Source organism: Haemaphysalis longicornis, unplaced genomic scaffold (genome assembly GCF_048455015.1).
Source record: "Haemaphysalis longicornis isolate Haplotype H1 unplaced genomic scaffold, Haemaphysalis longicornis Haplotype H1 scaffold_4, whole genome shotgun sequence".
NCBI classification, from domain to species: Eukaryota; Metazoa; Arthropoda; class Arachnida; order Ixodida; family Ixodidae; genus Haemaphysalis; species Haemaphysalis longicornis.
In genome coordinates this window covers 176427783-176452983 of record NW_027526361.1, presented here as the reverse complement: position 1 = coordinate 176452983, position 25201 = coordinate 176427783, and the positions used below count along the sequence as shown (strand labels likewise).

Below are 25201 nucleotides of genomic sequence, written 5' to 3'. Positions count from 1 at the left end.
CGGCGCACTCATGCTTTAGTTAGTTGGTTAGGTGGAGTCAAGGATTTATTCGCCATTTTTGTACATGGCAACGCCGACGATAACAGCTGCATAGAAGCAAATTGACGAGCCCGTCAGCAGCGGACGGCAGTATACATGCTGTAGGCCTACAGTTTCTACGGCATTCAACATAAAGCACAGCCAACTACCGCAATCCTATTACAGTAACCAAAATATGTGAAAGAAAAACATACGCTAAATAACAACCAAGCAAAAAGCGAAGATTGAATTCTAAAAATGTGATTGCGCAACACAAAAAACATGTTTTTGTTGAAAACGAAGAAAAAAATCAAGTAACTTTCAGCATGATAGAATTGTCAATAAAAGTATGGAACGAAAAACATATACGGGTTCTTGCAAGAGCACCAAAATAGTAATGTGTCGGTATCAAGTCACAAGAGAAAAACAAGGCGAATTGAGAATTAAGCAAACTTGGCAGGCTGACCACTCCAGCCAGTTTTTTGTGGTTGTTGTTGTTCTAGAATCTAGAGCCATGATTCCTACAACGGGTCAAGACCAGCGCGGTGAGCCCTCTTTTCTGACGACAGGGGGAGAGGGAGGGGGCTCGAGCATCCTTTGACCTCCCTCCGGAGCCCCTGGTCATGAGCCCATCTTCCGTCGAACAGGAGTGGGCATCGCTTCTTCTGGGCCGGGCTCACCCAAAAGAGACTGCCATGTCCCTGTGGGCTTTCGCAAGTACCATGGAGATATACGAGAGGATGTAGACGCGCCCTAGAATTGCCGGAGCAGTTCTTATCGAATTTTGAACTACCCGGGAACTGCTTTAAACTGCTGTGGACTTGCCCAAAAGTTAGGTGGTGCTACTGACGCTACTAAAAAATCTATCCATCTATAAGGTCAGTTTATAATAGAGTCCTATATTAAATATAGATAAATCAAGTCATTTACATCAATTTTTAACGTTAAATAAAGGTGTTTGTTTTTTAGTTTATGAAACTTGACATGGGAAAACCTTATTACTTCATTTAGCAGGAAATCATTGAGTGCGTTGGCAACAAGAGACGCCATCGGGCTTCAAGCGTTTTGTATGTAAGGTAAGAAATCGTTTACGATTTTAGAGACAAGCAAAACGCGTTGATGATGTTCCTGCGTAACGAGGAGGAAAAGAAACCATTATTTTTAGTTGGCTTAAACCGATAGCCGTAAGTGCTAACGGAGGGGCGGCTACGGACCGGTACTTTGTGTCATGTGTCGATCCTGCGGGTGTGATCGTTTCAACATGGCAGCGACGTGCGCGGACGCCGGGTCTTTGGAGATTTGCGTCCGTACACAGTAGGAAGACACTTCATGAGCGGCTGGAAGGTTCCTGAGAGCATCGTAACGAAAGGAAAAGGCGTACTAACTAACTCCCGTGTGCTCACTCATTTTATTTACCAAGCGTGCCTGCAGTGCCGGCTTGGAGGGGTCGACATTCGTAATCAATAGCGCTTTCCGAAGCCAACACGATCAGCAGTTTGGGGTGTTCAGTGAACTCGTGAATTAGCAGTTATAGGAGGTCTAAGGTGCGAATAATTGCAGCCTCAGCGACACCGCGATCGCTTCGAACCGGGTTCGAAGCTACCACTGTCGGAAGTTCGGAGAGATGAACGCACGTTCCTTGGCGATATATATATCGTCGCTATGGTTTCTGCCTTCGAGGCATAAAAGAGGGGGATATTTTGAGCTTTTCAGACGTGTTGATCGGGTTCTGGAATGTTTATATGCCGCCACCTTAGCTCGAAGCTTTCGCCGCATTCCCCAAACGCTTAATCAAAATCTGTGGCTTTTCTGGTTACGTGCTGCTGCGGAAAGCAGGGTCCACTGTTGATGGCTTGTTAATTTGTACTGTGCGCGAACTTCAGCTCTGCGTCCGGCTCAGCTTTCGGCAAAGCTCGTCCAGTCGACTGTTTCATTCGCAAACTGCGCTGCAATGCGCCGAAAAATTTTGGATTGGGGACGTGCCTGTCTCCCCACCTGTCTACCTATATCGAATTGAATGCAAATACTCGCTATCTGTTCAGATGAGCGTTAACCGTAATTCCTTAGGTACGGCGAAATTACATAGCTGTTTGGCATCTGTGGATTATGATTACCGCCTTCTATCTTGTTCGTGATTTCAAAAGTCTAGTATGAAACAACTGCGTTTCTCTACCAATTTTTCTGAAGCTCTCACGATCATCACATTCAATCCGTTGTAGATAAGTTTCTGTCGGATCAAGCCGCGCATGAAAAAACTCCAGCTATGCAAATAATATTTTTGCGACCTTGAAGTATGCTAACGTTATTTTCTGTACCCAGCAGAAGGATCCTATGTTTCAGCTGAAATTTTTCGCATTCGAAGTGTGGCTTACGTGAGCTGCTTTACAAGTTTTGGCTTGGTTATATCCGAAACGTATTGTTGGGTATTGACGAACACATCTTGTTGAACGCACCATTGCAGCAGAAGGCTGCATTGAAATTGAAAAAAAAAAGAGGCACTTGAGAAAGAACATTTAAGACATTAGAAATTTCGTTGTTTCGTAACTGTCTTACCAGCTTCAGCCGAGCAGAGGTTCCACAGAACTTGGCGTTTGTTGATATGAAGTTGTACTTTGCTCGCTTCTCAACAAAGGCACACAGGATATGTCCAAAGGGTGACCTAAGGAAAGGGGGCAAGGTAGACAAGACCCTGAAATTTTGCCCTCAAAAATAACCGAGGCCATACAGCGAATCATGGCGAGTCTGCTAAAAACTGCGCAGTGAGGAGGAAACAGTCTTGGCTGTCAATCACCCATTAAAAATGGAGCGGCAGCAATATCGTCATCATCATGTTCTTACGACCTGCTTCTGATTCTTCAAGGCGTAAGGTCAGGAGAAGACGTGAGCATCAGAGGCGAGAGGAATCTGCCTCTGATTGTTGATTGTGGCCCCAGCAGGTGAACACTTGTGGAAAACATTCTCTCTCTCTCTCTGCAAGAACATGAAGCAATTTAGCAGTGCTGCCCCAGGAAAACAGTATGCTTGTTTATCACCTCCGTTTTTGCAGGTTAAAAAGATGACCATCGAAAAGCGGTACAATCCGCGCTGCTTCTTTGATGTGCAAATCGGGGACGACGCCGGTAAGTTGTGCTTCCTTTTGTAGGCGCTGTCGCGGGCGCGCCTTTGGGCTGCGATCCTGTTTGAACTTGTGGCATGAGGGGAGCTTGTTCTAGGTGGTTTTCTAAACTGCATTTACTCGCTTGTCATACTAGATGCTGTCAGGCCTGGTGGGAGGACAAACATGCACTTGTATGCTTTTTAAATGAGTCCTTAACCCTTCCCACTGCCGAGTTTTAACCGTGGAGCTGTTCTGGGTTTAGCCCTGACGACACTCTCGGCTGGCATCGTGTCATGCTCTCGCTGGAGCAGGTTTCTGTGATGCACAAAAGCCAGTTTTTAGTGTAGAAAAAAAATTATCAAAAGGAGGTCCCAGGGCCTTCATATTTTCATATATGTTGCCCCTGGATAAATGTCTTCCCGACAATGCATTTGTGTTTAGGGGTGAAGCCAACCTTGAGAAAATTGGTGTAAGCTTGGTCTCTGTGAGCTGGCTTTTCCATTTTGCAGGTTGCACTGTGAAGCACGGCCATCTGAGAAGGAGATGATTACAGAAAACGCCTCTAACTCGCGCTATCAAAAGCATCCCGAAACAATGTACCGTATTTACCCGATTCTAACGCGCACTTTTTTTCCGAAAAAATAGACCGAAAAATCGCATGCGCGTTAGAATCGGATACAAAACCGAAACAGCGGACATTTTGTCCCACCCATTGCCATCTCAAGGTGGCGCCAAAGTTTTTTTTTAGCAACGATTTTTCGGACGCAGCAAGCCTAGGCGCCTAGGCTTTTCTATCGGCGTTCCCACTAATCATCAAATCGTGTCACTTGCACGCTTGATAACAGCAATGGCAGCAGCGGCTCCCACGCGTTCAAAACGAACGGTCGGCTGAAGCGTGCACCTCTGGAGAAGCTCTCGGGATGGGCGTGCGAGGCGTGGGCCATGATCTCATCGACCATGGTTGAACGTTCGTTCAGAAGTGTGGCATCGCGAATGCGCTTGAAGGCACCGAGGACGAGATGTTGTGGTCAGCGGAGAGCGACGAGGAGTGAGATGAGCGAGATTACTTCGGGAAATAAATCGCCCGTTTCTCTCGCATTAGTTTGTGTGGGTCACAAAGTCCCGTGCACGTTACAATCGGAGGTGCAAGTTTTTTCGTTTTTTTTTGCCAGAAAAATGGGGTGCACGTTAGAATCGGGTAAATACAGTATATGGCAATTGGCCACCGAGACAACTCTATATTCGTAGTCATCTACAAAGGCAGTAGGGTTACAGAAACCAGCTCTAACTATTGTTCTACCAGAACTATACGGAAAAAATTTCAGGTAGCCGCTATAGACTATTAGCTGCTAAGGCGACTCTAACATCACACACCCCAACCTTGCTGGCCATCGTTCGCAGAGTGGGAAGGGACTGAATTTTGTTTCTATGGCTGATCCTCACTCCCTGGCAGGCTTTTCTGGCATGCTCGTTAGGTGGAACTTTACAGTCTTGCAGTGCACTATGTTGCTGTGCAGGACATGTATACTCTTTATTCAGGATTACATTATTCGATGAAAAAGTTGTACAGAATGAAAACGAATTGATGCTTAGCTGATTACAAAAATAATTGCCTGCTCATTAGATGTGCGGGTGTTCGAGAAGGTTCTGAGTGCGATCTCTTTTAAAACAATGCACCGCACAAAGCGGCAGCTGGCAGCCAACTCGCACATTGCGAGACTCTCTTTGCAGCTGCGGTCGCATCTAGCTTGACACGGCCAGCACGGCGGTGTCAAGAATTGATTTTTGATGAAGAAACATGGGCTACATCTGTTTTTGTAAAATTTACCCAACACAGTCTGTGTGCTTATGTGACATTTCAATAGATGGCACAGCATGCCAACCATATTTTTTCCACACAAGTTGCCTCATAAGTAGCAGGGAGTTCGGTAAAGAGGCAAACTAAGTGTACTCGGGCTTGCCAGAGGGTGTGTGTGTCTGGTCGCCTGAGTTATCTCGGAGTGGCAGTGAAAAGGTTAAATTGGCCTGTGCCTGTGAAGAGGTCAGGTCAGAGACTGTATGGCATCAATGCCGGTTATTGCTTAAGGACGAAGTGAACGCTCTGGTTGGGAATCTAGGCAGGGCCAAATTCATTGGAAGCTCTTCCCTCATGGTGGTGTTCACTTGCAGCACTGTGTGGGCAGCCATGGTTGCAGCCTTTGTCAAGTCTTATCGAGCTTTTCCCCCAATTGCGGGGGAAAAGCTCGATTTCCCTTCTCCCATTGTGGAGCCCCATTTATTCTTTATGGGGGGTGAGAGGTAGTGGTCTAACACAGTAGCGTTTTAACTCCTTTGCACGTGAGGGTGGAGCCTGCAGCCTTGAGCACGTCTTGAAGGAGTGAGGACGACATCCAATGGCTGAGAGGAGCAAGTAGAGGTGGAGGAGATGTCGGAGTACAGAAAAGCAAAACAGGCAGGGGCAGAGAGACAAGCGCTGAGCCTCGACTAAACTTTTATTGTCCTGTCTGTTTTGCAGTGCGAATATGAACGTCTACCGACTTGCCCATTTTTCAACGTCACTACAGCCGTGCTAAGAACTTGGACATAAGTTTCAGGGTCGTGGCACCGCACTTGTACTAGTTGTGTTACATAGACTCATTTTGTGAGGCGAAAGTTCGAGGTAAACGAGAGAGACCCTTGATGCAGGGAATGAGCACTGCATGGGCTGACCCAAAAGCCCGGGCCAGCCTGTTTGCTAGGCCAGGCTCGGGGCGGGTTCAGGCTTAAAGCCATAGGCCTGAGCCATGAATATTGCTTCGGGAATATTGTTGCATAGCAATATTTCCCACGTGAAGGGTAAAAAATAGCGTTACGAAGAATGTTCTGGGTTTACTTCCATGCGCTTCTTGTTGTTCGTTGTAGGCATCGTCTTAAAAACGTTTTTTGCTAGGTGTGATAGTCACTCTACTCTTGTTTCAATGGCATTTCATCTACTGCATCAAGATTTTGTATGATTTAGGTGTAACGTAGCAAAGATATTATTAGAAGGAATGCTGTAGCGCGGAACGGACTAATTGTGGAAACCTGGGGCTCTACACCTGCGTCTGTGTGGGCGTGTGTTTTACGTGTCGCACCTATCGAAATGCGGCTGCCATGGCTGGGAATCAAACTCGAGTGCTAGAGAAACCGCACCACTACAGCAAGTAAAACATGCCAATGCAGGTACACTTCTCGTGCATTGAAACACGGCATCAAAAAGTTCCGCATAATAGCTTGTGCCCGAGACAACCAACGCAATGTCGCCAGGAATCTGATCAACAAAGGTGATGGTGGCTCTGACGTACGAGCTATTACACCAATGTGACGACGGGAACTGAAGATGCTGGAAGCTAAAGTGCATGCACTACTTAGCATTGTTTTTCTTTTTTTCGTTTAAATCCACAATTGCTGTGCACACTAGATGCACCGTCTGATTGCCCGCAGTGAAGGGCACTCAACCAGCTATGTAAACACATTTCCTCCAGCATGTAAGCCCGGGCCTGCTCATGTGCACGTGGTACCTCCATAGGCTTATAAATAAATGGCTTCATTCATAAAGTGTGCTTGTGCCGGGCCTGGGCCTGGAAATCAGGCCCATGCGGTGCTCTAGGAAGGGGATCTATCTCTGGCTTGCCCCTCTGACGATTTGTGGTGCCTGATGACTATGCCCTTCTCCTTGCAGCCGGGAGGATTGTGTTCGAGCTCTTTGCCGACATCTGCCCCATCACCTGTGAGAACTTCCGGGCCCTCTGCACAGGTAACTGCCTGCATCACCCCTCTCATTTCTTCCTCTCCAGAGCCCCCTTTTTGTGGGGGGGGGGGGGGGGGGCACATAGAGTAACCAAACTGGAAGCAGTCTGTCATGGCAAAAAAAAATTACGCCCACCTCCCCTCGCGCGAACCCTGGTGTGATGCAACGCATCTCATGGGGGGTTCCATTGGCGTTTTCCATCGTATTGATTACGCTTATAGCAGGGATTCTCACGCGAAGGGGAGGTGGGCGTAATTTTCCATTTTCACCATGCAATGCACATGCGGTGCACGTATGCTCAGGTACGGCCTTTATTGCTGACGAGAATGAGTGCCTTGTGGTCCGTAAAGTGCACAGTTAGGGGCTCGACGATTGCATCAAGCAATCTTTGAGTTTTGCGAGAGAGTGCAAGCGTAACGCGGACGACCGTCGGAGCGCGGCATGCCGCTTTATATTCACAGCGCCCAAAGGAGAGGAGAGCGCAGAGAGAGAGAGTACTGCACATGCGCAGCGCGCGCAGCGCCGAGCGCAGCGCCGCCCACCGGCGCCTGGCAACGGAGTGAGAGCGCGCTGCGCCAAACCGCAGCTGTTTGGGAGAGAGTGTTCACTATCGGAGAGAGGAGAACGCCGGACAATGCCGGACATACGCAGGAAGGACAGAGGGGCGAGCATGAGATGCGTTGCATCTAAAAGTGAGGGTGCCACCTGTCGTGTCTCTGTTGCACGCTGTTGTTTGGCAGTTCAGAGTGAGGGCATCATCTCGAGCATCCCTCAGCCCAGACAGAAGGCAAGTGCGGAAGGAACGAAGCTAGGTGACAATATGGAACTGTACGGAGGCTATGGCCTTGTGGGGCCTGGTTCCCACCTTCCAAGTCAAAATTGCACTCCTTGAATTGTGCACAGTTCACTGGTACCTTGTTCAGCTGCATCCTTACAGCAGCTCTTTTAGAGAAGCTGTCAAAAAATCAACCATAAAAGTTCAAATGAATTTTAATGTAGTTGTTTTACACAAAAACAAATTTTATATCTACAGTCAGAATGACAAACTACATATGTCCTCCAACATTTACCATCGTAACTGTAAAAATAAACATTTGTGGTTTAAGACCAGTGTGCGGTCTCTGTAGCTTGAAAAGCTGGAGAGACGGGTAATACACTTTTCTATTGAGAACACACTGGAGTCTTTGGGGCGGCTTCCTCAGTCCAAGACACCTTGAGCACGAGCCGCGTCAATGGCCCTCCCAATCAGCTGGCACTGTTTTTTTGTTTTTCTTGTTTGATGTTGTTTTTCTTCCCAAATAATTCACACTCATTGGCAATCATCGTACATCTAGTTCAGGAGAATCACATTCTATTGCAATGTCGACAGTGTGGCGATTGCCTCGTCGAGAGTCTCGCGAATGTGGGTCAGCAAGACCTACCCGCCTTGCTCGCTCTGCATTCGATGTCCGTGCTTCCGTAGACACGACTAATCCGTGGACATCACAAGCAAGGTGGCATTGAAAGTGCGTATTTGCTTCCCGGTATCGGTTGTTATGTCCGTCGGCGCCATTCAGGTAGTGCCGAGTGCCACGGGCAGCACCATAACCACGGCTAGTGTTGCTTGCAACAGCCGGGGTCGGCATCGTTCACGCTAGCAGCGAATTAGTACCTAAAATTCACTATTGTGTTTTTCTGTTTTTCTGCACGTGATGAAAACAAAACAGAACACGCACATGCAAGCACTGCAGCTGTTAACTTAACGCCAAAACAGTACGGTTCATTGGGTAACGCATAGACACTGAACAGAGAGATGCTTGCGGCGGTCACTTCACAGACGACGTTAGCATCTGTTCAGAAAAAGCAAAATAGAGGCGCCTTGGTGAAAAGCAAAAAGGGGTTTACATGCTTGAGCTGTGCTCAAAATTTTGGGAGATGTAGGTGAAATACGGGGATATTCAGATGTTTGGTGGACACCTGGAAGCACGCATGAGGGATTGCAGGATGTTCCTATGAGCTGCATGTTATGAGGGCTGGGCCTATCGGGGACTTGAACAACATTGTCAATGGACAGGCATTGTCAGTGTGATGGCCGGACAGATGAAGCTGTTAAGGCGGTTTGCAGGGCATTGAGCAGCTCTCTTTGAGTTGCAAACGAGCGGCCCTTGATGTTCCCAGAGTGGCCTGTGGTGTCCAGGTCTCTTGTGCTAATGTGACCCTTCTGACCTCCGTGTTCCTGCAGGAGAATGTGGCACGGGCAAGACGACGAACAAGCCACTGCACTACAAGGGGGTCAAGTTCCACCGGGTCATCCGCAGCTTCATGATCCAGGGGGGCGACTTCTCTGTCGGTAGGGCACGCATGGCCACCCTGCTGGGTGCAGGGCTTGTGGGAACAGGGCTTTAATCACCCCCGTCTAGGGGCTAACTCCTGAGCACTGGTTTGCCAGGCACGGAAGGGGTCAGGGCTGTCAGGGCTGCACTCTTTGGTGGGCCCACGTCTCTGCTGGGGTCTGTTACCAGCTGTTGTAGAAACCGAGCTGTGGGTCTAGGTGCATGAGCGATTCTGTATTGGTGGGATGGAACTGCTGCGGGACAATGGTGGTGATTGTAGCCGCCTCTTCTTTCTCCAATAATTTTAACACTGGCTCGCAATTGCCTCGCTAGCTGGGTATGTGTGCGTGAATAATTCACTTCTATATTCAGCTTATCAACTGTGATTAGTTGCCATGCAGATTCGTCATTGTAGTAGCGAGTGAGAGAGAAGTAAAATATGAGTAAAGTACGCACCCGGCGGTTTATGTTGCTGCCTAAGGAAAGGACCCGCTGAATGTGCATTTGTTTCCTTTTTTTTTTGTCTCTTCGAGTTAAGCAGGTATTGAATTATATCAAGTCATTTGTTCTGCGTAAAAATTTAGTTTACATTTGCGATTTGCATGCTGCAACATGTCTGAAAAGCTGAAATGCTAAAAAAAAAATTGAGGCCTCGTGTAAAATGTGAAGGAGTTCCTGGGGGGGGGTGTCTAAACTAAATTCAGCCCCTGCCTACAGTGTACATCTCTGACCAGCCATAGAGCTTCATTGGGTTCGGCCCTAGTTGAGACCATGTGTCACTCAGGTGTTGTGTAGTTGTGAGCAATAACGAAGCAAGAACAATGGGAACAGCCTTAGGCCCAGCAAAGCTGAACATGGTCCATTTTCTCATCATCAGAGGTGTTGTGAATCTTGAAGCAATTTAATGGAAGTCATTATGCGATGTGAAGTTGCGAAGGTGAAGAACTTCAAAACCTTCCCAACCCTTCAGTTGCGAACACACGGCTTTAAACACCCATTCCACATCTTTCTCAACCTGTGCCTACCTCATTCGAGCTTTCAGCAGCAGAGTGTGAACCAGTTTGGTTGCTTGCTTGCAAACGAGAAAGGGGAAATTGAGGTTTGGCCATTGAAAGGTGAGAAAAGGGAAGGGAGAGGGGAGTGATACTCTGGGCTTTTGAGAATGAGTGCCTGGAGTGTGCTGATCTGAAAGACCTTTTCATGCGAGTGTTCCAACTTACAGGCCACAGGAGGTGTCAGATTGCCTATAAATTTGCTAATTATGGCAGTTGGAGCAGACAAGACTAAAATAGAGTAGAGGCTAAAGTTCACTAAACAACTGGGTACTTGAGGTATAGAAACTCTGTGTGTTTGCGACATTTGCTAAGAGTATGCTCTTATCCAGGCGTTGCGGAACAAAGTTTCCGTGAAATTCTGTTTGTAGGTAGACTCTCGGGATTCGGAGGGCCTCTATTGGACCATTAAATTTGTGTACGTTTGGTTTGGGCTGAGCAGAAAAAGTTGCTGTTGCTGCACACCCCTGTACTAGTGGTGGTCTGGGCTGCAAGTGGATGTGCTCTGTGTGTGTGTCTCTCTCCCCTCTGCTGATGATGCCAGGTAACGGGAGCGGCGGTGAATCCATCTATGGCGGAACATTCAAAGGTGCGTGCTCTCTTTCTCTCTTGGCTTTGGGGGAAGGCCGCCACCATTATTGAGGGCAGAGCACTTTGGAGGGTCGCCTTGTCGACATAGCTCGCTCGCTGGGCCTAAGTAGAGCCACAAGGCGTTCTGTTGTCATGGCGTCCGTTAAAGGTTTTGAAAGCCAAGCGGTTTATATAGTCATAAGTGTTCTAAACTCGGTAAGCCGCTGGCACTTGTCATACATCACCCCGTTGTTTAGCGCAAACGAAACTGCAGGTACAGTTGAGGCAAAATATGCATAATTAACGGGCAGTGCCAGCGTTCATTCAGTTAGGAACGCTCAGTGGGTTGGTTTTTACAGTAGCGAAAAAAAAGTGGTAGTGCCGTGCTGGCTCGTGCGGGAGGAAAAGCGAGCACAAAAGAGAACAGAACTCCCGCTGGTGCAGTTTCAGGCAGGGGGCGTGTGAGAATTGCGAAGGCGGGAAATTTAAATGCAACTGGGTAGTAGCAGTGAGTGGATAACGGCGCTGCAGCTCATTATGGCGAATCACTGCTCTGCACTTCCGACAGCTTTCACATCGAGTGGAACGGCTTTAATGTTTTTCAAAGGCCTCTGGAAGTGGCAGGCTGTCACTTTGGCATCACAAGGGGAATAACTTTTTCAAAGGTGCCATGAAGGCAGAACACGTGTTTGGTTCATTAGAAAGGCTGTCCCGACAAGAACGATGGCAATGTTAGCGCAAACATTAAAGAAATAACTGGGATAGTATTGAAGAAAAGGTGAAGCAGTGGTGAAGCCCAAGCCACTTTGCAGTGTTTCCTCAGTGACATCGCAGAAACTTGTCTCTTTGTGACTGGCAGCCACCGACGTGAGCCCTTGCAAAGAAACAGAAGTGGGCAGTCGTCTAGTTTCGTTCCATTGTACCATTTGAGTACTAACATGCTCGGGAACACTGACAACTGTGTTTTTAGTGCTGGGCCCTATAGCATCACTCCTACCGATATTGTCGCATCACTGCAGTCTGAAATGCGGATGTTTTTATTATTTAGTATTTGAATGTTTAGCATTTGCGTGTTTTTAGTATTTAGTATATATATAACGGAGTGTCTTTCTTGGCAGGAAGGGAGCTCAGTGAGTTACCAAGGGCAATGTAGTTGTTTCAAATTGGACAAAGTTCTGTTTTTCTTCAAAGGAGGCTTTGGTCTTTAGAGCTGAAGAAATGTCAAAAAGTCAATTTTACTGGCCTCCCTCATTCAAATTCTCCAAGTTGTCGGCAAAATACTTGCAAAACATTTTGCTCCCAGCACAAATAGTATTTATCAAATTTCACTCTGCCTTCCCCTAATGGGCCATTCTTGCCTGCATTTACAAACTTCTTTCCGTATTTTCTCAAAAGTTTTTTTGCCACGGGCCAGAGTATATTGTTATGCAGGTTTCAGGTGGGCAAAAAAGTAATTGCTTGGCTTCACTCAAAGCATTCTCAACTGTGCAGAGCAGTGCAACTATGGGAATGTAACACTTGATGGCCAAAATTACAAAAGTTCGCGTAATCATAATTTTTGCACTGAGGAAGCTAAAGCTTCATGCTGTAGCATGCTAAGCTTGCGCATGGATGAAAATCTCATAAGAAATGAAAAAGTGCATTGTCAACCCAGCCCTTATGTAATACCCCCTCGAGGGGTCTTTAAAGGAGCCATGAAGAGAAAATACAACTTCGTTTAATTTGAAAGAACTAGGATTCAGTATCTCACTCAGCTCCATTACAGCCACAGAAGATGTTTTTTAACGAAAAAAAAGCAAGAAGTATTTAAAAACTTTCAAATTTTGCGCCACGGTGACGTGTTATGAGCAAGAATGACATCATACGGGCCAACAATGCAACATAATTTTCAGTGCGTTAACTGCACGTTAGCATTCAAGTGATGCGGTCAAATGGAACTAGAGGCCCCATTACAGACGTCCAGTCATGTGTCGTCGCGACATGTGAGTTAGGCGGCCGCCAATCGCACAAACAAGGTTCCGTGACGACATAGAAAAGTTGCGGGAAATTGGCTAGGGGGTCGCGACTGCTTCACACGTTTTCTTTAATATCTCCGTTATTTGTTCGAAGATTGCGATGATATTGGTATCATTGTTATCGGGACTAAGCAGTCTTTCTAATAAACCCAACTTGTATTTTGTCTTCATGGCTCCTTTAAGGAAATAAAGTGATGTGGGCTGTGATGCATGTGGTACAGAGGGCTGAAAGGCCTCTAGGCTGACCCCTCCCTCCCGTGCGCTGTGTGCAGACGAGTGCTTTGAGCTCAAGCACGACCGGCCCTACCTGCTGTCCATGGCCAACCGGGGCAAGGACACCAATGGCTCGCAGTTCTTCATGTGAGTGCTGCCACGGGACTGCGGCCCTTTGGGTGTTAAGTTGGGCAGACACATGGCTTGTGTCGAATAGTGAAGCTGTTTTCTGGTCCACTCGGGATTTCTCTAGAGCACCCAGCTTGTCATGTTAAAACTGGCCACATCGCATGAGTCAACAAGCTCCTTTTGCCATGTGCTGGTGTCCCGACTGGAGCCTGCCGTCTGCCAGAGCTTGCGGGTGGCCTGGCATTGCTCGACCTGAAAAAAAATTGAAGATGATTGGTCTGGAAGGGTTGTAAAGCTGTCCAAGAAAAAAAACGGAACGATGGACTGTTGGTTATGCCAGCCTGTAGGTAGCACGCAGATAGCCAGAAGTTCAAAATCGAAGAGGCCCATTGTTTTCCAACATACCAGCAGCACCTCATTTAAAGGGGCCCTGAAAGCCCCTTTGATCGCACTAAATGAACTAGCACAATTGTTAGGTTGGGTGGCCAACGTCAGCTGTGCCAAAGTATAACATTTCAACGTGCAGCGGAAGGCTCACATTTTTGTGGCAAAGTTTGTCGCCGCGTTCCCATCCTTTCCTGTGCGTTTTTGGGCTGCGCCATCTTCTGTCAAGTACGCCATAGATTCGCCCACATGCGTCACAAAGCAGAAATCTTGCAATTGCACAGCTTTTTCTCGCACTTCCGGCGAAGAGAAGCGTAGTCTGTTAACTGTCGATGGGTCACGGCGGCCTTTGGTTAATTAGCGCTTCCTGCAGTACGCTTCTCTTTAAGGCGTGTTAGCCAGGCCAACAAGACGACGACACGATGGCGGCGCTGAATTCTGAGTTCGCAGAGCGCCTTGCCAGACCAGGCCGACGACGACACGAACACGTTGGTGTACCAAAAATCCGCGTGGTGTGACTGGCTCAGTGATAGAGAACGTCGACAATACTGATCGGCAGAATGGTTCGAGAAGTGAAAGCTGCGCCCCAACAACACTCATGCCATAATGAACTTGGCTTGGTTCTGTTAGTCCGTACAGTGTAATAAATGTAATAAGCTATGTCTGTGACGTTTATACAGCTCAACACATGCCATCCGTATTTTGGCTTACAACGCTTCGGCCGTTCGCGTTGGTGACAATTTGTTTCCCGGAGTTGCAAACTGCATATGTGTGCGCAACGGGCAGCGCTTGTAAAAATATAAGCTCACTCAAGAGCAGAAAAGGAGTTACGCAAAGTTTATTATCTAATAAAGAATCAATATCAACCAAAGTTCTTAGTGCAAAGCGTAAAAAAAAAAAAAAGTGTGGCGAGAGCTATTTCCACAGGACAAAATCGCAGCTGCTGCCGAAACAGTGCTGTTGCCGGAGGTCAGCTGTGGGGGGGGGGGGGGGGGGGGGGGGGGACTTTATAGAACGTTACTGTGCAACTGCGCAACTGTTATTCAAGAAATGTTCAGTTAACCAGCCAGGAATCCTTGAAATCAGATAGAACGCATTGATGTGACTGGAAGGGTGGGCCTCAATGTAGTATACAGGTTATTTCGATGCAATTTCCAGATATTTTGTCAAAGACGGGCTTATTGAATAAATAAAGAAATTTGAACCCGCTCAATCAAACTCGCGCGTTCAAATCCTGGCAGGGTGTTGCTTTTATGGGCAAAGTACTTTAGGGGCTCGAGCTTTTGGCATCTCATGTCGTCGTAGCATCATGTAGTCACAGTACTAAAATACCAGGACACTCATTATCCAGCACCTCATGCTAGGATGTAACGCACACTTTTTAAAGAACACAGCGAGACGCTCGTTTTTCGTTCACTCTTGCTTCCTTCTGTTTCGCTCCGTACCTGCTTTAGCTTCAAAATTTCCACTTCCCCATTTCGAATTTCACTTCACATCCGACTTCGTAATTGGCATGTCAGCGTGGGCCGTGAGAGAGACTTTTCTTTCTTTCTTTTTTTTCTGCCTTCTAAGTGGCATGGTTTGCGAATTGTATTTGGGAATCCAAAACAAAACCTTTTGTTTGAACCGTGGAACTACCGTATCAAATTTCAAGGCATCGTTTAAGTCACAGGCACGATTTGTTCAGTTTTAAGGTCATGCCTCGTATATACAAAAAGGCAATTGTACTTTCAGAGGAGGAAATACTGACGTGTGCATTTTGCAAAATTGACGTCTTTATATAGGGTGTGTTCAGATAAGGACAGCCAAGGTGGTGTCATGGCCATTTTTTGTTTCGAACGAAACTTTTACGGTGCATAGAATATTGTATTCTCACCAAGGACCTGACAGTATCTTAGCGAGAAACACCATAGTTGGTGAACTAAAAAAAAATATTAGGACGCGACTGGGCAAAGCCACTTCTCAGTGTGCCCGGTGTGGCAACATTGGTGGCCCATAAAACAAAAAGGAAAATTTTCTAAATATTCATATTCTCTACACGAAATATTTGCAAACTTTTCTGCTGAATCCGGCGAAATTGACTTCTTCGTAACTATATTTCTTCAGAAAATATTTCCCAAAATTAGTCGGAAAAGCAATGTCGTTCAAAAATGACACTTTTTAATTTTTTTTTTGTTTTTACCCATCGACTCAAAATCCAAGCTCTCAATTTTTTTACCTAGTTTACCGAGGGCAGGCGAACATTTTGTAGCCTTCTCATAACTGTAGGAAAGAAACTTTTCAAAATGACGCTATGTGAATTACGCAGAAAAATGCAAATCTCTGAAAAAGAGCCAACTTTCGACGTCATTTAAAAAAAATCATGTCTCTCAATTTTCTTGAAATTTTCTCAAATTGTGTCTCAATGAATGAATATTCTGAAGCAGTAAAAATGTATTGCATTATTTTTGTTTTAGTTTGGGAAAATGAAGTCATACTTAGCCCTATAATCCGAACGTGAGCCTTCGCATGCTTTCTGTATGGCGGCGAAAGAAAAATAAATGTATCATAATGGATCGAAACGCCTTTTTAGAACTATGATCAGGGCTTTAATTATAGCCTCAACATAATATTTCAAAATATTTTCGACCTTTTTTGTTGGTTTATTTTGTAGTTTTGAAGCACACTTCCAGGCCGTTGCAACTTGAAGGAAGCGTACACCTTGTATTTCTGCTCACAATATATTAGTACCCATGTGACGGCTCGTTTTTGAGAAAACTTTGCAGACGGTTGTTAATAAACTACTGAAGAAGGGTGTGAGAATGAGGTTTTACTACAAAGAGCAGTGCTAACTGCGGCAGTCCTGTGAGAGGCAACAACTTGATACCCAGCGTTGTTATTCTTGGCTCTGTGTGTTTCTGTTGTTACGGCAAACTATAAACCGTTACGGATCGCAAAACTAGATTTTCACACTGTTCAAAATTGGAGGTGCGTAAGCATCAATTAAGTGATTATTGTTTCAACGATTGCCTGGCGGTCTGTCAACTGCTCAACTAATAAAGGTTTGTTCCTTACAGCCAATCGAAAAACAGCATGTTTTTCAGCAGCTTGAGGACATAAAGGCTTCAAGGAAATTCCAATTATACCGTGCGAAAGCACGTACAATCAAGAACCTATAAGGCCAGAAAAATGCTTCGACTAAATGGGGCCGTCACTCGCGCGCTTGGTAAAACGCCAAAATGACCAAGCGCAAATGCTTTATCATCTGTGGACCTCTTGTGCCCGACTGATGACAGTTTTATCGCAATTCACGAGTTTCGAGTCATTTCTGCCTGATCATTGTCATCCTGTGCCCCTATCAGCTCCGCGGCTCCTGCTTGCACTCATCTGGGTCACCAGACAGCCAAGCAACCTCCTAGGAGCATCTTGGAATTTTTGAAACAGTGGCCGGCATCTATACGGAAGCACTCGAGTTTTGGTGCCTTTCAGCGTCGTTTCTGTGAGTGTTCCAGTTTCGTTCTTACTGAACCAGACTAGGCCAACCCTGAACAAGTAGCATTTATTACCTCCGGAGGAGCATGGCGCCTTTTCCTAGGCAGAAGTTTTGTGCTGATTACTCAAAAAGACACAAGCGCAGAATTCAATTTCAAAGGAATTTTCATTGCGTGAGGGAAATTGGTGTCGCCGCCATCAAGAAACTACTACCCCCAGACACAGCCACTACGGTGCACGAAGAAGACATGCTTTGTCAAAACTCTTTCCGCCGTTTTAAAGAGGATACCCGAAGCACGCCAGAGCAATTTCACCTCGCACTAGACAACTTTCGGCCTGAACAAGTTATTGTCGCAAACCTAAATGACTTTGTCGGCAGGCGCTTGGCGGTCTCTCTACTGAAAAAACCGAATGCTGTGCGGAAGCACCTCAAGGCTTCCTACGTCAAGAGGAAGGAGAAGGAAATTCATGATGCCGTGGTCACTGAAATCAACACGAATATTCGGGCGGCATACAATGTCCCAGGCACATCTACAATGACGCACGAAAGCTGCAGCGACTGTGACAGCTGGAAAGGCAACATGCGCCAGGCGTATGTCAGATGCACCTCCTTTCAGGAGCGGTGCCGCTTGCTGACTTTGCTACCACCCGCCATGACCGCAAAAGAAGTGCAAAGGGTAATCCCAGAGGCGACTAGGCACATCATCAAGAAGGCAAAAAAACTCGCAAATTCTGAAGGCGTGTGGTCTACCGTGGAGGCCTACAGTAGACACAGAGTGAGTGAAGAAGACATCCGTACAGTGATTTCTTACTACACCACTGATGAACTGGACTGCTCAAGGCAAAGCCCGAACAAAAAGGATGTGGTGCGTGCTAATCGACGGTGAGCAACAATGGACTCCTAAGCGCTTCATGACACGGTCCCTGCGAGAAGCTTACTGTATCTACAAGCACGCTCACACTACCTCCGGAGTTGGGATTACAAAGTTCATTTCTCTGCGTCCTAAATGGGTGAAGTGCGCTCCATACCGCCAGGTATGTGTGTGCATATATTGTGCCAACTTTCACCTGGCCCTAGTAGCCCTCCAAAATGCAAGTGGACATTCGTTCTCAAGCGAAACCATGCTGGATCTTTACACATGTCCGCAGCCTACAGCCACGTGCTTTCTTGGAGATTGTGAACGCTGCCCGAAAGCGGAAAACTTGACCTTGGATAAGCTCCATGTTGACTTTGAAGAGGAGGTGGTCATGGCTTCCTGGAACTCGGGTGAGCTTATTAAAAAAACAATGACCGCTCCAATATTCATTGAAGAGCTACAAAGGTTGACCGAAAAATGGGTGCCGCACAACTTCACGAGATGTGTGCAGGCCAGAGCAATACGTGATGCGAAACAGAACTGTGAAAGGAGCGCGGTAGTGCTACACTTTGATTTTGCCGAGAACTGGACGATTGTGCTGCCAGACGAAGTACAAGGTTACCACTGGCGCAAGAGGCAAATAAATGTATTCACTTGTGTTGTAACCTCGAGAAAGACGACGAGAAATTATGCCATCATCTGCGCAGTAGCGGTCCCAGAGATCGGTTTTGGGGGGGGGGGGGGGGGGCGATTTTTTTTTTTGGGGGGGGGGGGCGATTTTTTTTGGGGGGGGGGGAGAGGGGGCGAGGCGAATAAAGAATCGCTCCCCTCCTTGCGCCAATTCTGCGGAGGTGGTGATAACCATGCAGGCGTGTGCGCGTATGCGGTGCAACCCGCAGGGATTTAACTTCGCGCAAGTAGAATGCTTAAAAAAACTAAAAATAAGAAACTGAGGACCTCTTTAGGGGGGGGGGGGGGGCGACCGCCCCCTTTGCCCCCCCCTTGGGACCGCCACTGCATCTGCGACGACCTTAGTCATGACTCTGCCCATGCATGCTTGGCCCTCGCCAAAATCAAGCAGCATCTCGAAGACAACGCACCAATATACGCTATGCTTACATATGTAAGTGATGGTGCTGCCGCCCATTTTAAAAACAAATACCAGTTCCACGAGATGCAGAACAGTGAATGTAGGGAGATGAAGTGGATTTTCTCCGCAACTGGACATGGCAAAAATGCGTGTGACGGCGTGGGTGGCCTTGTGAAGCACCAAGCTACGGCGCAGAATTTGCGCTCAGCGGCCGATGAAGCCATACAAAGCGCAAAGCAGTTCGTGGACACGCTTGCAGGAAAAGTGAAAAATGTCGTCATGATGCATTTGGACGACAGCGAACTTGCCACATTCAGAGAGATGAAGAAGGAGGACTGGAAGAATGTCAAACCGGTTCCTGGCATCCAGTCTTCTCACATGTGGAAGAGTGTGAAATCACATGAAGGAAATTTGAGGAGGAGGAGGAATGCCTTTAATGAATGAAGAGAAGTCAGCCTGGCAGCGAGCTTGGCTTGCTACTCCACATGAACATGAGATGTGCGAAAGTGAAGGGAAACGAAAATACAAAAACTCACACAGACACTACAAAAGCAAATAAGCACACAAACTGACAAATGCAGGATCACGCACACGGCGCACAAACCGGAGTGAAGTTAAGGCACACATTCACAGAGTTTCGTTCAGGCCGGAGTCACGGAGAAATGACACCAAAGCCCGTGTACTCCGTGTTGCCGCGGCAGTTGAGTGCCAAGGACCAATGGCGTCAGAAAGCTTCAATGGTGCATCAGCACGCAGTCCCAAAGTTGTCTTCCAGGTTAGCCGCGGGGTGTCATAACGGGGACACACACACAGAACATGTTCTATGTCCTCACGGACACTGCATACTTGACAGTGAGGGGAGGCAACCCGGCGCGTCTTGTGCAGGTAGTGGCTGGTAAAAGCGACGTTGAGGCGAATGCGGTGAACGACTGCTTCGTCGCGCTTTCCCAGGCCACACGGCATTCGAAAAGTGCAGGCGGGATCGATTCTGTATAGTGGCTGATAATTTTTTGTCCCGTCCGTCCATGTGGAGAGTTGTGACTGCCGCGCCACGGAGTACGCAAGTGTCGCGGCGTCACGTCTAGAGAAAGGAATCGGGATGATGACACTAGATTGGGTGTGGGCCGCGCAAGCTGTTTCGTCGGCCACCACATTCCCATTCACCCCACAATGTCCAGGTAGCCACTGTAACACTACCTCGTGAAGCATTCTGGCAGCTTGTGTATGCAGAGTGTGTATTTCGTGGGCCAGTTGCTCGCGCGGGAATGATGCTAGTTGCTGTAGCGCCGCCCGTGAATCTGTGAAAATCACCCACACAGAAGCTTCTTGCCCAAGAATGTACTGCAAAGCGGAGCGCAAGGCAGCAAGTTATGAGGTCGTCGACGTTGTTTTGTGGCTTAACCTGGCCGCAATTGTGGTGCGCGTTGATGGAACCCAGATTCCGACAGCAGATGATGTGGCCGTCACCGATCCATCAGTGTAGATATGCTTGTGGTTAGGGTAGCAATTCCACATGTGCATGTACACAGCACGCAATGCGGACTCAGAATGGCAGCGACGGTTGTGACCAGAGCTTGTGGACACTTTCAAAGGCCTTTATAAGAGTAAGCTGCACCTTTGTTTTATTGTTTAGTGATCCTATAGATGTAAAAGTAAAAAGTTTTGCAGTAGTATAAAATTTGCCTCTCTTTCATCACTTTCGGAGGACACAAATCAAGATTTAAAAAAGCAAATTATTTTATAAATCTCGGCAGCCTGAATGGTGGATAATTGAAAAAGCTTGTCTTTAAAATTAGAACTTAACAGGCAGCAAAAAAACGAAAATACACCGTGACTACGACGACTGCCTGCCGCACCTCACTATCTGCAGCGTGGTTACTTGCTTGTAATAGGGCAAACTTTATATTAGGTGTGATTATGCAAGATCACAAATGTAAAATATGGGTTTCTGACAGAGCAGAAGCAAGACGATAGAAATTTATGAAAAAAATAGCGATGTTTTATTGCCGTAGTGAATTTGAGATATAGGAACTGTTGAGTCAGCGCGTATACAAAGAATATATGGTTTATAAATGCCGCAATTAACAAGTTGAAATATGGCTAATTATGAATATAGAGACCGGTTTTCTTTTTCATTCCCATTATATATTTTGTAAAGTTGTAAGAACAGTCCCATTTATTTGCCTGAGTTCGTTGCACGCTGCCATTCCCTAGAAATCGGGCAAAAACTCGTGTCGGATATGACTTCATTTTCCCAAATTAAAACAAAAATAATGCAATACATTTTTACTGCTTCAGAATATTCATTCATTGAGACACAATTTGAGAAAATTTCAAGAAAATTGAGAGACATGATTTTTTTTAAATGACGTCGAAAGTTGGCTCTTTTTCAGAGATTTGCATTTTTCTGCGTAATTCACATAGCGTCATTTTGAAAAGTTTCTTTCCTACAGTTATGAGAAGGCTACAAAATGTTCGCCTGCCCTCGGTAAACTAGGTAAAAAAATTGAGAGCTTGGATTTTGAGTCGATGGGTAAAAACAAAAAAAAAATTAAAAAGTGTCATTTTTGAACGACATTGCTTTTCCGACTAATTTTGGGAAATATTTTCTGAAGAAATATAGTTACGAAGAAGTCAATTTCGCCGGATTCAGCAGAAAAGTTTGCAAATATTTCGTGTAGAGAATATGAATATTTAGAAAATTTTCCTTTTTGTTTTATGGGCCACCAATGTTGCCACACCGGGCACACTGAGAAGTGGCTTTGCCCAGTCGCGTCCTAATATTTTTTTTTAGTTCACCAACTATGGTGTTTCTCGCTAAGATACTGTCAGGTCCTTGGTGAGAATACAATATTCTATGCACCGTAAAAGTTTCGTTCGAAACAAAAAATGGCCATGACACCACCTTGGCTGTCCTTATCTGAACACACCCAGAGAGTATATAGAGTAAGCATAGTTTCCTCCCATCCACTTGAACAAGATACAAGGTAGGCTTGGTGAGGGGCTTGGTAGGGTAATATAGGTCTGCCGCTGGCCACCAAACCCTCCACATATTGCAATTGGCAGCACTGAGCATGTAAAAAACTGAATGAATGGCCCTTATAGCGAGAAAAGGGCCTCTAGGCCATCAGGATAAAAAGCGAGGGGGGAATAAGTGTTTTGTGCTATCATCTGCATAGCACGGCCCCAAAGCTCGCACTACTTTTCCGAGACCACTCGTAATATCTGTTACGGTGTACTCGTCCAGTAGTCGATAAATACAGGGTCGCATAGAAGTTTCCCGCAAAGTAAGGGAAGACGGAGGGGCAAATGGAATGCACCGCGCACTCTAAAAAAAGTCCCTGTGCCGTGCAACCCTTTGGCTGCATTTTTGTTACTGTTATAAACCTCTAGAACTGATAGGCATAACGGAAAGGAATACTACAACTGCCCGTGTATATGCGTGCTTGTCGTCACCACGACACGACCAAGCTCGACATGGGTGCGAACGAGCGGCAAATTAATTAAACAGTGTAAAACCGACTTTGGTTCGAAGCGCATGCACGTGCTCGCACTAACAAATTTGGAGGCGATTCTTTCGTCGTTGCTCACATATTTCAGACTACCAAGATATGTCCTCACGAACAAGTGGTGATAGGGCGGTTCTCTTTTCGCGTAATCTTTTGGCTTACTCTGGAAGCGTGAAAGTGCTGCCCCATTCCTTCTATCAGCTGTTCCAGCCATGAGTGGAGTGCAGGATTCATAAGCAAAATGATAAAAAAAACAGAGCAATGCTGTGGCGCAGAATATCGCAGTACAGTGTTACAAGAGACACTGTTAGAAGAGACAGTTGGTTATAAGAGACATTTGAATGAAAGTGGTTTGGTTGGTTTTTCTATGTTTGCCATGTTAGTAACATTGCATACAAGAGAGATGTTTTTTGGTTCCCTTGAGTGTCTCTTGTGACGAAGTTTTCCTGTAGCTGACGACGCCTGGTACTCAATGTCCTTGCAGACGTCACCCAGAAGCGAGGCATCATGGGCCCTCACGCTCGCACAGTGCGAGGAGATGGACAAAATGGGGGTAAATTGCGGCGGGGGCTAAAATGTGGTGTTTTGATCTGTGATAGCTCTGCTAATACTCATCGGTTTAACGAAATTCTCAAAGGAGGGGATTACTAGTGCATTGATTTACCTGCAAATGCGAGCACCCATGTATTTCAGGGCTCCTTTAAAGAAAGAAACAGGGCGTACGAAGCAAGCGCACTGAGTCTTCAACTTTGAGTGGAAACAGTCCAGTGCATAGCTGCAGCCGTGCATGTGTGCCAGTGGCCCCGAGGGGTTTTCTGTTTTGCAAATGGGCCGCGTTGTGTGCTCTGAGAGAGTAGAGTGAACTTGTCTGTTCCCTTGCCTGACGGAGGTTCCCCGTTCTCCTCCCTTTTTCATGTCCCCAGCACGACGCAGCCGACGCCCCACCTGGACGGGTGAGTACCGGTCTCTCCCGGGAGCGCGGTGGTGGTGTGCGGGAGAGAGAGAGAGCCACCCTCCCTCTCTCCCCGTCGTGCAGGGTGCACGTGGTGTTCGGGCAGGTGATCAAGGGCGAGGAGGTGGTGGTCCAGGTGGAGAACCAGCCCGTGGACGGCAACAGCGTGCCTCTGCAGCCCGTCTGGGTGTCCAACTGCGGCGAGCTCGTGCTCAAGCGCAAGCACAAGGGTGAGCACAGGGGGGAGGCTGCTCAGCTGGCAGGAAAGGAACTACAGGGGAGAGCACCACTGCTTCCACTACACGCACAGGGGCGGTATTCTCGTAACTGTCCCTTTTGAAAACGTCCCTTTTGCGTCCCTTTCATCGTGACGTACTTTTGGTTAAGCAGTGGGCCTTTGATTCAAATACCGTAACTGTTCTTGCAAACGCATTTTAAAGAACTGAAACCGTATCAGAGTATCTTTTATGTGTTTATTGTTCCGCGAGCGATCCAACAATAAGGCGACGAAAAATCGTCAGCTCCAAATCGTCTGCTCCGAGTAGCCACGGCTCATAGCTCCACCGTGCTTGCATGATGTCACATCCGGGTGTTCGCTTTTAGCCAATGAGGGCTCGCTCAAAGGGGACACTTTTGAAAGGGACACAAAAGGGACAAAACATGGGAATACTGCCCCTGGTCAGCTCATAGCCAACTCTTTTGTTGTGTGGGTACAAAAAGAAGTTGCTTTTGAAGCTTCTAACGGGATTACCGTGTATTGATTCGAAAATTCCAGATTTCTAAAAAATTCTTTGATTGTAGACAAACTCCACTTGTAGAACTAGCTTCATCTCTTGCTGCTTGGCCGCATTCGTGCCAAAAGTAGGCTGGTTCGTATTGGACCCGTAAATTTTGTTACACTTGTCCGGATTTATGTGCAGTCACCACTTGCCTTCGCTGAGTGGGCTGCCAGTCATGTACGTGTGGGCGTAATAATAGCAAGAGGTTATCCAGCTCCTGGCTTTGGGAGAGGCAGATAATGAGAAGTGTCATCACAGCGGGACTGGGATAGAAATGTCTTTTGGGGGCACGTTCTGTTTCTTGTGTCTCTGTCTTGGGAAAATTTAGTTCCTGCGAAGTGACGTTTAGACACTACGTGTCGCCACCTTCCAGACTTGGGAAATTTTAGTGCGAGATTAAAATCATTTCCGCCTGTTTATTTAGAACTTATTTACGGTTACGCCAGTGTATAGAATGGTGGCTTTCATACGAGCCAGATGACGTACACTCCACAAAAATTGGTTGTCTGCGACCCTCGGACAACCTTGCTCAGCCTCTGGCCCACACAGCAGTGTGTGGGAGTTTATTAAAGGGGCACTGACACAAAAATTTTGCATCTTGTTTTTTTTGTTGCGATAAGTAGCTAGTGACCTACTTATAACCTGTAGAAACCTCATTTGCTTCAGCGTGCGACGGTTGTTTAATTAGAGGCATTTTCAATGCGGCCAGTCGCAGTTTCGGTTTCAGCGAGTGCCGCGAAACGATGGATTTTGTGGATTTTGTGTGAACAAAGCTGACCACGTGACCGTCGGAGGGATATCACAGAGCAGAGCCGCCATAGCACTGTCGAATCCGCATCGACGGCAGTTTCTGCGAATGCCCCCACGTACTGATCTCGTGAGGCGCTTAATTAAAAAGCGACCGTGGATGTGACGCAGGCGCTGCGAGTGCAAATGCTACCGCGGCTAAAGAACGACGCGCGACGCTCGAGACGGTGGGTGGCA

At 46.9% G+C, this 25201-nt stretch overlaps 1 protein-coding gene across 5 annotated transcripts in view; it reads left to right on the top strand.

Moving 5' to 3' along the window:
• Positions 1–1010: 1010 nt before the first annotated feature.
• The window catches only part of LOC144179522 (uncharacterized), an 87206-nt gene continuing 63015 nt past the window's right edge, over positions 1011–25201 (top strand). The window contains exons 1-8 of one of the 5 annotated variants that reach the window (XM_077707911.1): positions 1011–1094; positions 3065–3137; positions 6816–6890; positions 9106–9213; positions 10793–10837; positions 13106–13193; positions 23410–23439; positions 23523–23668. In XM_077707911.1, coding sequence (XP_077564037.1) covers positions 3074–3137; positions 6816–6890; positions 9106–9213; positions 10793–10837; positions 13106–13193; positions 23410–23439; positions 23523–23668 — 556 coding nt within the window. In that variant the 5' untranslated portion in view covers positions 1011–1094; positions 3065–3073. Of the gene's footprint in view, positions 1095–1126; positions 1203–1325; positions 1396–3064; positions 3138–6815; positions 6891–9105; positions 9214–10782; positions 10838–13105; positions 13194–23409; positions 23440–23522; positions 23669–25201 lie in introns of those variants that run through there. The other 4 variants (XM_077707912.1, XM_077707908.1, XM_077707910.1 and 1 more) reach the window with 4 other exon arrangements.